The sequence below is a fragment of the Carcharhinus amblyrhynchos genome, chromosome 2 (genome assembly GCF_965287045.1).
Source record: "Carcharhinus amblyrhynchos chromosome 2, sCarAmb.v2.hapA, whole genome shotgun sequence".
In the NCBI taxonomy this organism is placed as follows: Eukaryota; Metazoa; Chordata; class Chondrichthyes; order Carcharhiniformes; family Carcharhinidae; genus Carcharhinus; species Carcharhinus amblyrhynchos.
Window position 1 is genome coordinate 110,434,269 of NC_137325.1, and position 14,000 is coordinate 110,448,268.

General features: G+C 43.2%; 1 protein-coding gene across 2 annotated transcripts in view; it reads left to right on the top strand.

The window, feature by feature from the left end:
* The window catches only part of LOC145357557 (plexin domain-containing protein 2-like), a 386,160-nt gene that overhangs the window by 307,034 nt on the left and 65,126 nt on the right, over window positions 1-14,000 (top strand). For both annotated transcript variants that reach the window (XM_080211042.1, XM_080211038.1), the window contains one exon: window positions 898-936. In XM_080211042.1, coding sequence (XP_080067168.1) covers window positions 898-936 — 39 coding nt within the window. The remainder of the gene's footprint in view (window positions 1-897; window positions 937-14,000) is intronic.

Below are 14,000 nucleotides of genomic sequence, written 5' to 3' on the forward strand. Positions count from 1 at the left end.
CATTCGCCCAGCCTATCTAGATCCTTCTGCAGACTCTCCGCGCAGTTTGCCGTTCCACCAATCTTGGTGTCATCAGCAAATTTCGACACCATACACTCGGTTCCCTCCTCCAGATCATCTATATAAATGGTAAATAGCTGAGGCCCCAGCACCGACCCATGGGGCACTCCACTAGTCACCAACCGCCAATCCGAATCGCACCCATTGACCCCCACTCTCTGCCTCCTATTTGACAATCCTATTTGACAATGGTTCAAAAAGGCAGCTCATCACTACCTCACAAGAGCATTTAGGGATGGCTGACCTAGCCACACATCTGGAAATGAATTTTTTTTTAAATTGCATTTTCTTCCTTAAGCCTTTATAAAGCAACCTGGGATTTTTTTTATGTTAAAGAATCGAGATAAATATCATTATTGAGATCATTTGAGTCAATTGTTCCTGTGTTACTGTCATTTCTTCAACTGGAACTGCTGTCATCCCATTTTTCTACACTTCTTGGTATTGTGTATTCTTCCTTATCCAATTCCCTGTCAAATAATTCTGCACTCTTTGCTGCAATAACCACTTATGGTAGAAGCATTTTATGTTCTAATAACAATCTGTGTGAAAACGATCCTTCTAATTTGACTGTTTTATCATACCTGACTAGTGAGTGACCACATATAAACCTTCCCTTTCAATTTGCCACTAATTGTGAAGCAAAATTGAGTTTTGAGAATTTCATATAAAGTAAACGAGATACGTGCTATTGGTTGCATCAATTTTAAGATATTCAGTCATGCCCTTGGGCAGCACTGTTGGAGTTCCTATTTGTGCCCTGCTTAATAGATCTGCCATAATGTAAGGTTTGCACTTGCTAGCTGTTGCTGACTCATTTTTTAAATCTCTTTGCAGATGATACAAAGATTGCCCTGCATCTGAGGGACAATGGAGGTAAATTTCTGACTTACATAATGCTGTGGGTTCAATTGTTTTTATTCAAACAATTCATGGCGTCCTGTGGCACTTTGCCAAGAGTGTAGTATGAATTTGGAGACAGGTGCCTTTTACCTTGTTTTTTTTTAATCAATGCTTTGCAAGATATTTATACTCATTTCATGTTTTGTAAGACTTGCTCCATAGCTGCATTTAAAACTGAATTCAGAATCAAAGCTGAAATCAGGCATCAGGCACATACGGATTGGTGTATTTTATGTCAGAGGGGCACTTTCAAGGTGTACAATATGTCTAAATCAAAAATGTGTCTAAATCAAAAATGTGTTCATTCTCTTTGTGATTTTACATTTATTATTTCCAGTAATATGACAATATCCACAATGCAACCAGTATAAAAATGTGTCTCTTTGTTGTTAGGAACATGAGCAGAGCAGATTAGTTTTGTGGGACACCTGACCCGACAAACAGTGCTAAGAATAATGAGAAGTGTGTCTCTGGACTGTGTTTGATAATGCATGCTGCATATTGTTTCACTTCACTGCAGAATAATACAGTTGCCACAAGTGAAGAACTGGGCCTTCACAAAAGCTCATTTCGCCACAGCGTGCAATCTTTTACCTGATGACATTCAGCACTTTTTTATTCGCTTGTATATATTTATATTTCTTATATATATATAAAGTGGTTCCGTCTTCTACAAACGACTTTACAATTGTGTTAAATTTGACTTTTTATACCCTGTGTGGATTAGCAGAATTATTTTTAATCTCTCAAACATGATGGCGCAGTGGTTAGCACTGCTGTCCCATGGCACCAGGGACGTGGGTTCCAGTTCTAGGCTGGGCAGGATGGGTGGGCGCATGTGTGTTTGATGTGGAGTAATGCCCCTCCAGCTATACGCCCCAGAAATATTTAGCAACAGGAACAGGTGAAAGTCTAATCTACGTACTATCAATAAAAGGTCGAGAGAGTGATAAACGATATGGAGAGTTCGAACAGTGGAACAAATAGAGGAAGAGCTGCATCAGCAACCAAAGACACACCGAGACTAATAGCGATCTACTAGATATTCTTGTGAAACACTGGGCAGCGGAGGTCCCTGGCATCCACCACCAAAAATGTCTGCACACCTACCAACCTGATCTCTGAGGGAATGAAGTCCCTAATTGGCTGCCAGGGCCCCCAGATCCATGGGGAACAATTCTGTGCTGCACTTCCTCCAGTACATTGGAAATCTTGCCCCTGTGAGTTTTTGGCCAATCAGAGGTTGGCAGCTCTCCGTTACTGGCGCCATCACCGGAAGTGGTGGCTGTTGCTGGTAATTCGCCTGGGTCTTCACCAGGGATTCCTGAAGGAAGGTAAGTGGACAGCGAGCTGGGGGTTGTGGGGTGAGGGGTGAATAGTGAGTTTGAGGAAATTGGTTGTCAGCTGCAATACAGGTTCCCTCAATCAGGCAGCAAGTGCCTTTGAACGAGGGATTTCCAAAAGCCCTCCCCCACCCAACCAACTAGGCTGCAAACAAACGTGACAGACTTTGCTGAGTGGCCTGCCCACATGGTGAGTCCTCTGTCCACCTCTGGTTAAATACCATCGGTGGCAGGGTGAGGGCCGTAAATGGACATTAGGGTTACACTGGTCATATAGTGCAGCGGTGCGGGAAATTTAAGCGGGAGGTCAAAAACAGGAAGCACAACCAGCATCTGGCCAGCCGTGATCTTCCTGAACCATTCTTTTCCGACGTAATCAGTCTCATGCCAGGGAAGTAGACTGGGACATCGGCACATGCCCAGTAGTCAGCAGCTTGATGGTAATGTCTTGAGCAGGATTACGCCCTGCCCCCACGCTCCACACCACGCTCCCCCTCCCCCCCCCCCCCCCCCCCCCCCAACCCTCTCCCCCCACCCTCCTCTCAGCTCACCCAAAAAACAGGCAGGAAATTCTCACGTTTTGGGAAGATCACATCCTATTTCCCATTAGGCAATGCGAGTCTCCTGAGTTGGAAGTGGTCCTATGCTTCTTGCCCTGGGCAATAAGATGGGCCAACAACTAATGTCACAACATCTGCTGCTGCAATAGCTAGTTGTCTTCTAGAAAGGCTTTGGTCATTGGATATGATGTCACCCTCAGTGGCTAAATCCAAACATTCTCCTGAATCAGCATGGGGTTTCAGAAAGCGTTCAATGGGACAGATACGCAAGAATATCAGTTAGAAAGAGAACAACAATTCATTCTGCATGGGAAGAGAGCGCTGACTGAGACCACTGGTTGCTTCAACAGCAATATTCAAGCTCTCTAGTATGAAACAGTTACTTGAGGACCCCACTGTGGCCCAGTCCTTTTGTACTATCAGGCCCCAGGATCTTTAACCTAACTTTTACAAACTACCTCAATATTAGGGGCTTGCTTCTAATTTTCTCTTCTCTTCTAAGCATCCTTGTTCTGCTTGTTTGATTTGATTTGATTTACTATTGTCACATGTATTGACATACCGTGAAGAGTACTGTTTTTTGCGTGCTATATAGACAAAGCATACCATCCGTAGAGAAGGAAACGAGAGAGTGCAGAATGTAGTGTTACAGTCGTAGCTAGTGTGTAGAGAAAGATCAACTTATTACAAAGTAAGTCCATTCAAAAGTCTTACAGCAGCAGGGAACAAGCTCTTCTCAAGTCAGTTAGTATGTGACCTCAGACCTTTGGTATCTTTTTCCCGACGGAAGAAGATGGAAGTGAGAATGTCCAGGGTGTTTGGGGTCCTTAATTATGCTGGCTGCTTTGTTGAGGCAGCAGGAAGCGTAGACAGAGTCAATTGACGGGAGGCTGGTTTGCGTGATGGATTGGGCTACATTCACAACCTTTTGTTGTTCCTTGCAGTCTTGGGCAGAACAGGAGTCATACCAAGCTGTGATACAACTAGAATGAATGCTTCCTATGGTGCATCTGTAAACGTTGATGAGAGTCATATCTGACATGCCAAATTTCCTTAGTCTCCTGAGAAAATAGAGGCGTTGGTGGACTTTTTTAACTATAGCATTGGCATGGGGGGACCAGGACAGGTTGGTTGGTGATCTGGACACCTAAAAACCTGAAGCTCTTGACCCTTTCTACTTTGTCCCCATTGATATAGACAGGGGCATGTTTTCTTTATGCTTCCTGAAGTCAATGACAATTTCTTTTGTTTTGTTGACATTGAGGGAGAGATTATTGTTGCCGCACCCATTCACCGGATTCTCTACCTCTTTCCTGTACTCTGTCTTGTCATTGATTGAGACCCAACCCACTACGATGCTGTCATCAGCAAACTTGAAAATCGAATTGGAGGGGATAATTCGGCCACACAGTAATAGGTGTATAAGGAGTATAGTAGGGGGCTAGGGGCAGAGCCTTGTGGGACACCGGGGCTGAGGATGTTCGTGGAGGAGGTGTTGTTGCCTATCCTTGCGGTCTTTGAGTAGGATGTTCAGGATCCAGTTGCAGAGGGAGGTGCCAAGAAGTGGAGAAGTACTATCGGCAGATTTAAAACTCAAAGAGCTGGTAGAGTGAGACTGGAAATATCCACCCTGCATCCCCGGTTGTGCATGAGTAACTCAGCATGTGACTCAGGTAGTGCTAGAAAATGACTTTCTGAATCATTGTCAACATTTGCTAGTCATTTCAAATTTTCTGCCTAATAACTGATATGGTTCTTCAAGTAGCAGCTGCAGTATTTGCGAAGAGCAGCTGCACACTATTTCTCCCCACATTCCCCTCGATGAGAACAAACTCTCGCTGCTCGGTCCAAACTATTTTGGAGCTCTCCATGCACAAATAATGCAATCAAACATGTTGCCAATAAGAGATAATCTCTCTGTACTTAAAAATACACTTCATAATCCAGAAAGGACTCAGTAACGATCTGTCGTCTGGTGACTCCTAGAGTTTTAATTTTTCATTTATCTTGAGAAGAAAAGCCCTTAGGACTTCTAAAATTCTTTATCATTTCTTTTAAAATTTATTTATTAGTGTCACAAGTAGGCTTACGTAAATACTACACTGGAGTTACTGTGAAAATCTCCTAGCCACCAGACTCCAACGTCTGTTCGGGTACACCGAGAGAATTTAGCATGACCAACGAACTTAACCAGCGTGTCTATGGAGGAAACTGGAGCACCCAGGGGAAACTCACGCTGACACAGGGAGAACATACAGAGTCTGCACAGATGGTGACCCAAGCCGGGAATCGAATGTGGGTCCCTGGCACTGTGATGTAGCAGTGCTAACTGTTGTGCCACCGTGCTCCATGTAATGGAATGACATGAAGGTGTGTTTTTAAGAGCTGCAGTGCCCTTAGAAAAGTGGCCCTCACATCATATGCGTCAGCCTTCGACCCAGGCTGAAGATCCAGTTCGAATTACCAGGAATAGGATTATTTGCATATCTGGAACAGGCCTCCGTGACTTAATTAAATTTTCCACAGTGGATCTGCGCCTCGTTGCTCTGTCTGACATCCCACCAAGGCTGAGGAGAATTATCTCCCAGGTAAGTCTTCATCTCTCAGGGGAGTTATTCTGATGCTAGAGAAGTTAACCATCCTCCTTGGTAATTGGTTACCTTATTCTGGTGTAATGTTAAAGTTTATTTATTAACCTCAAACAGGCTTATGACAAACCTGTCCAATGTCATCAGTTTGAGACCCAGGCTATTTACACTCCTGGGTCTCTGTTGCACCCCACTGATGAGCTGTTGACCCAAAAGGTATGGAAAGAGACAACAATGGCGGGCCCAGACACTGTCCACAGGCACCATGTTAAGATCAGCCTCAGGCTGGGGGAGGAAAGAAATCTAGGCTTTTTTTTTGTTTGGGAAGGAGGAAATAAGAGTTACCAGAAACCCAGAAGCACTCCAGGTATTTGCACTCCCATCTGAATTTTCTATTTAGCAGCACTGTACATCTAAAGTTTCACTCTGACCTAATGGTTAACTAATGCCATCTTGTTTATGTCCCATGCCTCCCACCAGATTCAGCATCCAGTAGAAATGCCGTAATATGAATGCTGCATCCAGTTTAAAACTCCGTCTCTTTCTCATGTATCTTGACACGTGCTCACCGGAATTTTACCACCCTGTCCGGGAGTCAGAGCGGGCAAGAGGCGGACGATGGGTAGGTCTATTGACCTGGGGTGGGATTTTACAGTTTCGGAACAAGCGAAACCATAAAATCCCGCCCACTGTGTTTTACCCTTTGGGCAATAATGGGGGGAAGGAATTCTGAGCTGGTTATCAGCCCACTCATCCACGTTGAACACTGCTTTCACGGGCAGCAAGTCCTGGCGTTGGACTTGAACCCCGAGCCTATGGTTCATTGGTGAAGGCGTTTCACCACAAAACTTGAATCGTTTAAAACTGGGACTGTCTCCCTCTCATTTAGTGATCTGTTATAAAACAATTGTTTTGTTCCAGTTGGATGTGAAAATGTATTACTGGTGGTCCAATGTTCCTTCCACCATGTGATAATCTAGTTCAGTAACATGAGGGATGAAAGCTGTACACCGCTGTGTAACTGGAAGCAATTGAATTCTCTTCAATCCTTGGAAGTGCCAAAGGTAGACCATAATAGTCACACTGCACACAACCCTCAGACTAATGCAAAAACATCCTGTGTCCCTCTATCACAGCTGAAGTTCTGATTGGGTGAATTGCTATTAACTCGGTGTTTCATTATGACTGATTTTTCAATAATATTTTCCTGAGCTATTGATAAACTACTGAATTACACACAGTAATTATTCATTGCCTTGAATAATTTCAGATTAGTTCTACTTCCAGTGAGCTAAAATATTGATTTGGCTGCCATGGAGCCAAACATTTGGATAGTACAATTGTTCAGTTTTTCAGACGGAGCAAATGGTTCCAGCAGACAGTGGGGGAAAAATTCAGCAGATGCTGTGCGGTGACTATTGTATTAACAATGCCAATAATGAGATTATGTTGAATATTTTAATAATGTTCTGGACCGTCTCCCACTTTCCACCCTCTATAGATGAACTCACTCAAAAGCCTGCTGCTCACATCCTAACTCATATCTGGTCACGTTCATAGAATCATAGAATCCTATAGTGCAGAAGGAGGCCATTCAGCCCATTGAACCTGCACCAACCACAATCCCATCCAGGCCCTATCCCCACAATCCCATGTATTTAACCGAGCTAGTCCCCCTGACACTAAGGGGCAATTTAGTTTGGCCAGTCTACCTAGCCCGCATACCTTTGGATGTTAACCCATCATCCGTGCTCCCTGATCCACATTGGTTCTCAGACCAACAGTGTCTCCATTTTAAAATGATCATCCTTCCTTTGAAATCCCTCCATGGCATTGCCTCTCCCTATCGATGTAACTCCCTCAAGATTTCTGCATTCTTCCAAATCTAGCTTCTTGCACAATCCATATCTTAATTGCCCTACCATTAGCTCTCAACTGCCTGGGCCTGGGCTCTAAAATTAACTCTATAAGATCCCCCCACCCCATCCCCTCTCCTTCTTGCTCCTTGAACTCTTTAAACAAATTTTGGTGACCTGTCCTAGTATCTCTTTAATGGCTCACTGGGAATGTCGACTTTTGTTTGATAACGCTTGTATGAAATAACTTGGGATGATTTATAACATTAATGCCACTACAAGCTGCTGTTGCTGATGGAAACATTTGCCTGCAACAGATCAATTATCCTGAAACCTATCGAGATACCCTTAGATAATTAGAAGTTGTTGATTGCCAGGGTCAGGAAAGGACACGATGATCACCTGACAGTTTGGACTTTCTATACTTAATTCTACCAAGGCACTAACTTTTTATATATTTCTCAATTTTACTGGTAAATATGACGGATATTTAAGCTCATTGTCCTGACAAAAGATTAGCTCCAAAGGCTCATCTATTATTTGCTCTATGCCTGTTTGCCTCACCAGCAGTGAAAACCTTTCTTATGGGACAGGGTGGTGTGTCTCCACCTTAATCAAACTCAACAACACACCACTGGAAGCAACTGGCAAATCCTGTATGGCGACAGACAACCTATCTCTTGATGAAGCATTCAGCTCACACATTGGATAAGCAGCCATCAACATTGACTGACAAACAAAATGGGCAATGGGGAAACAAAAAACTGAACTGACTTGCTTTTCTACAAGGCCCGCATCCTCTGCATTTTGTTAGACAGCAGTGAAACCTGGGCTAACATGCACCCACTAAGGACAGAGGCTAAATAACTTCTCCATTGCCCATGATGCATTCATCAATGAAGTCACCAAGGGAGCAGTGCTTTCGAAGAAAAACATGCCACGCATGCTAGCGCTAGTCTAGCAAAGGCTTCACTGGATTGGGTATCTGCACAGGATGGAAAATGGCCTCATTCCTAGGAGGGAGTAGCCCTGCCAAGAGATTAGCAGGGTGCCCAAAGCTTTTATTTAAGTTTGCTGTCAAAAGCGACATAAAAGCCCTCAAGGTCAATCACAAGTAGGTAACTCTAGTTGACGGTCAGTGCAAATGGTGACACCAGCAGTGGGCAAGCGGTTACCACCATGGCAACATGTGGTTTCAGAATCTCCAAAGTAGACACCAGTCTTGTAAGCAAGGCATCAGCAGAAATCATCCCATACCATCAGCTGGTGACATGGTCACGTGCAACACTTGAGGCAGACTTTGGCTGGAATGTTACTGCCATTCACACCAGCAGGATTTTCCCATCCCGCTGCAGCGAATGAAGATTTGGCTGGGTGCCAAATTCTCTGACCTCGCTGTAGCAAGAGTGTTGTGTGAAGGGGCTAGTACAATCGCATCCTTTATCTTTCCAGATCGGTTTGTTCAGCTTTCAAAATAAGTGCAGCAGATGATCTGATCTGATCTCGGCAAAGTTCTGAGGCTGCACTCCCACTAGCCTTCACAGAGAGAAGATGCTAATCTGTAGCATGGATACAAAGTTGGCTGAGCGACAGGAAACAGAGAGTAATAGTGAATAGTTATTCTTCAAACAGGAGGAAAGTACATAATGCAGTGCCCCAGGAGTCAGTGCTAGGAATATTGCTTTTCATGATAGGTATTAATAACCCAGACTTGAATGTGTAGTACACAATTTCAAAATGTATTGATTGCACAAAACTTGAAAGTATTGTGAACTGTGAGGAGGATAGTGCAGAACTTCAAGAGGACATAGAAACATGGAAGATAAGAGCAGGAAGAGGCCATTTGGCCTGCTCTGCCATTCATCACAATCATGACTGATCATCCAACTCAATAGCCTAATTCTGCTTTCTCCCCATAAACTTTGATCCTGTTTTCCCCAACTGCTATATCCAGCCGCCTCTTGAATAAGTAGCCTCTTGGAATGGGCAGAGGAGTGACAGATTAAATTTATTACTGAGAAGTGTGAAGTGACTCACTTTGGTAGGGATAACAAGTAGAGACAATACAAAATAAAGGATACAGTTCAAAAGGAGGTGCAGGAGCAGAAGGACCAGGGGTATATGTGCACAAAGTTTTGAAGGTGGCAGGGCAGATTGAGAAAGGGCTAATAAAGCATACAGGATCTTGGGTTTTATAAGTAGTGACATGGAGTACAAAAGCAAGGAGATTATAATGAACTTATAAAATACTGGTTTAGCCTCAGCTGGAGTATTAGAAACATAGAAACACAGAACAGTACAGCACAGTACAGGCCCTTAGGCCCTCAGTGTTGTGCCGAGCTACGTCCAAACCCAAGATCAAGCTATCTCACTCCCTATCATTCTGGTGTGCTCCATGTGCCTACACAATAACCACTTGAAACTTCCTAAAGTGTCCGACTCCACTATCACAGCAGGCAGTGCATTCCACACCCCAACCATTCTGAGTGAAGAATCTACCTCGGACATCCCCCCTATATCTCCCACCATGAACCTTATAGTTATGCCTCGTGGTACCAGCTACATCCACCCGAGGAAATAGTCTCTGCAAGTCCACACTATCTATCCCCCTCATCATCTTATAAACCTGTATTAAGTCGCCTCTTATCCTCCTCTGCTCTAAAGAGAAAAGCCCCAGCTCCCTCAATCTTTCCTCACAAGACCTCCAAACCAGGCAGCATCTTGGTAAATCTCGTCTGCACTCTCTCCAATGCTTCCACATCCTTGTTGTAGTGAGGTGACCAGAACTGAATACAATATTCCAAAAGTGGTCTCACCAACGTCCGGTATAGTTACAGCATAACCCCACAGCTCTTAAACTTAAACCCTCTGTTAATAAAAGCAAACAACAAATGCTATTTTAAAACTAAAGACAATCAAAATCATCAACAAAGTAACTTAATGGAATTGTTTTCAGCCACGTACCCACCATTCTCTGATAAACACTGATTGAATGAAGATTTAGAAACTTGACCCTGTCTTGTGTCCACTTCTGGGCACCACATTTTTGAAAGGATGTGAAGACATTCAGGCACAGAAAAGATTCATGAGAGTGAATCCAAGTTTGAGGAACCTCAGTTACAAGGATAGATTGGTGAAGCAGGGATTGTTCTTCTTGGACTAGAAAGGATTAAAGAGGAGATTTGACAGAGGAGTAGTAGTAGAGACGCGTACAATTTTGTCTTTTAAAAAGCATTAAGACAGATACATGGGTAAGATTCATATAGAGGGATATGGGTCAAACACAGGCAATTGGGACTAGCTTAATGATGAAAACTGGATGGCATGGACAAATTGGGCCGAAGGGCCTGTTTCCATGCTGTAAAGCTCTGTGACTCTATGACTATTGAGTTAGGCGTTAAAGCTTGTGATCAAAAGTTAACTTTTGGGATGCATTTTGCATTCTCTATTTCTATTAGGATCTAGACCTTTTTGACTCCTGGGCAGCACAGTAGTCAGCACTGTTGCTTCACAGCTCTAGGGACCTGGGTTCGATGCCTGGCTTGGGTCTTTGTGGAGTTTGTACGTTCTCCTTGTGCCTGCGTGGGTTTGCTTCAGTTTCCTCCCACAGTCCAAAGATTTGCAGGTTAGGTTGATCGGCCATGCTAAAATTGCCCCTTAGTCTCCTGGGATATGTAGGTTAGAGGGATTAGTGGGTGGGGATGGGGCCTGGGTGGGATTGTGGACTTGATGGGCTGAATGGCCTCTTTCTGCACTGTAGGGTTTCTGTGGTTCTATGGACTCCTTCAATCTTCATGTTGTTAAATCCTCCTCCACTATTTAAGGGATTTTGGAGTCTTTGAGACTTCAAAAACCTTCAAAACGTCATGAACAATATTTAATTTTCAATGTGTACACATGTTGTAATCAATCCCTTTGAGCACCCAGCCTAATTCAACATGTGAATTGGATCTTTTTTGAAGTTGTAATTCAACAGATTGTAATTATTCAATTTTAGTTAATTTTACTACTTTTCCCACTTCCAATTATTTTATTCTTTGCCTTCCCTTCCCTGTAATCACTGGGATGTGCAATACTGGTAATGTTCTCTTGTGGCCTAATTAGGATGGTATCAGGCCAAAGATCATAACATAGAAATCCATCCTTGTTTCTTCATTACTGATGGACTCAAGTTGTCCTGATTCTTGGGCATTAGCTGTGGCTGCACCAGGGCACATTAATCCTTTTATTTAAGCATTTCTGCACCTTCTGTGGAGCACAACAAATGCTATTCTAAAGCTAATGACAATCAAAATCATCAACAAAGCAACATTATGGAATTGTTTTCAGCCACATACCCACCATTCTCTGATAAACACCGACTGAATGAAGATTTAGAAAATTGACCCCGTAATAAATTTAACAAGTTGAAATTGGATTGGATCATTCCTTTGGATTCATGGGTCACAATTTGCCCTTACCAGCTCCAGTAGAGACCAACAGGACGCAAATATGGTGCTAATATTTCATTTGTAGCTTAGGATCAAGGATCTGCTAGCCACCTCTCCATTCAGCAGAGAACCAACCTTCAGACGGCTTTCGAAAAGCTCTCACATAAGAGACTACCACATAAAGTTAAACCCAGGAAATTACAGGTAATGTCTTGAGATGGATAGAAAGCTGGTTCGCATAAATGGATCTTTTTCAGAGGGTGCTTGGACCCAAACTATTCACATTATATATTAATAATTTGGAAGAGGGAACTGAATATATTATCTCTAAATTTGCAGATGATACAAAGTTGGGTGGGAGGGTGAGCTGTGAGGAGGATGCAGAAATGCTCCAGTGTGATTCAGGCAGGCTGAGTGTGTGGGCATCTAAATGACAGATGCGATATAATGTGGATAACTGTGAGTTGCCATTTTTGGTAGCAATAATAGGAAGGCAGATTATTACTCGAATAGGTGTAAATTGGGTGACTCACCTGATGAAGGAGCAGCGTTATGAAAGCTTGTGATTCCTAATAAACCTGTTGGACTTTAACTTGGAGTTGTTAGACTTCTTACTAATATTATCTCTGATTGCCCAGAGGAACATCTCCAAACAATTCATGTCTATTATTTTGTGTCTTGCTTCTCCATCAGCATTCAAATTTTTACGCCCCATAACTGGATTGACTCAGTGTGCATTCTTTATAGGGTCTTCAATGAACATTAAACATGTTTTGGCACATTTTGATTGCCTGCTAAGTTGTATGTGTGCAACATTAGGTAACTATGTGACTCACAACTAGTGTGCTGAAACTAATAATTTACAGTCATTTAAGTGTAATCACTACAACCAAAGTTACCATTATTTTGTTGCCACTTGTACTTCTATGTTGTCAGCTGTGGCTCAGTTACTAGCACTAACTGAGGCGAGGCAATGGCCCAGTGGTATCCAGAAACTTCGCTAATATCTGGGGACCTCAGTTTGTATCCCGCCACAACAAATAGTGGAATTTTAATTCAATAAAAATAATATCTGGAATTAAGTATCTACTGATGCCCATGAAACTATTATTGATTGTCAGAAAAATCCATCTGATTCACTAATGTCTTTCAGGGGAGGAAATCTGCCATCTTTACCTGGTCTTGCTGACATGTGACTCCAGAACCACAGCAATGTGGTTGATTCTCAACTGCTCTCTGAAATGGCCTAGCCAAGGGCAAAAGATGGGCAATAAATGCTGGCCAGCCAGCGATGCACATGTCCCACAAATAAATATTAAGAAAATCTCTCACCTTTGAGTCAGGTTCTAGGTTCAAGTCCCGCTGCAGAACTTTGCGCCCAAAAAAACGCAGTCATGCTTGATTATTAGAGGCATTAATCTGATGCCCCATCTTCCCCCTCAAGCCGATCCCAATGCAATATTTTGAAGAAGAGCAGGGAGTTACTTCTGGTGGCCTGACCAACATTATCCAACATTATTTAGGAGAGAGGAGTGTGCAGCAGGACCTGGGTGTCCTTGTGCACCAATCACTGAAGATAAGCATGCAGGTGCAACAGGAGGTAAAAAAGGCAATTGGCATGTTGGCCTTCAAGTACAGGAGCAGGGATGTGTTATTGCAATTATGCAGGGCCTTGGTTAGGCCACACCTAGAGTATTGTGTCCAGTTTTGGTCTCTTTTTCTGAGGAAGGATGTTCTTGCTCTCAAGGGAGTGCAGCGAAAGTTCACCAGGCTAATTCGGGGATGGCAGGACTGATGTAGAGAAAAGATTGACTACGTTACGATTGTTTTCACTGGAGTTCAGACGAATTTGGGGGGGATCTAATAGAAACTTATAAAATTCTAACAGGACCAGACAGGGTAGATGCAGGGAGCATGTTCCTGATGGTGGGGGAGTCCAGAACCAGGAGTCACAGTCTGAGGATTCAGGGTAGACCATTTAGGACAGAGGTGAGGAAACATTTCTTCACCCAAAGAGTGGTGAGCCTGTGGAATTCATTACCACAGGAAGTAGTTGATGCCAAAACATTGAATGTATTCAAGAGTCGGCTAGATATAGCACTTGGGGTGAATGGGGTCAAAGGTTATGGAGAAAAAGCAGGATTAGGCAATTGAGTTGGATGATTAGCCATGATCGTAATTAATGGCGGAGCAGTCTCAAAGGGCCTTATGGCCTCCTCCTGCTCCTATCTTCTATTTTTCTATGTTTCAATCCCTCAAA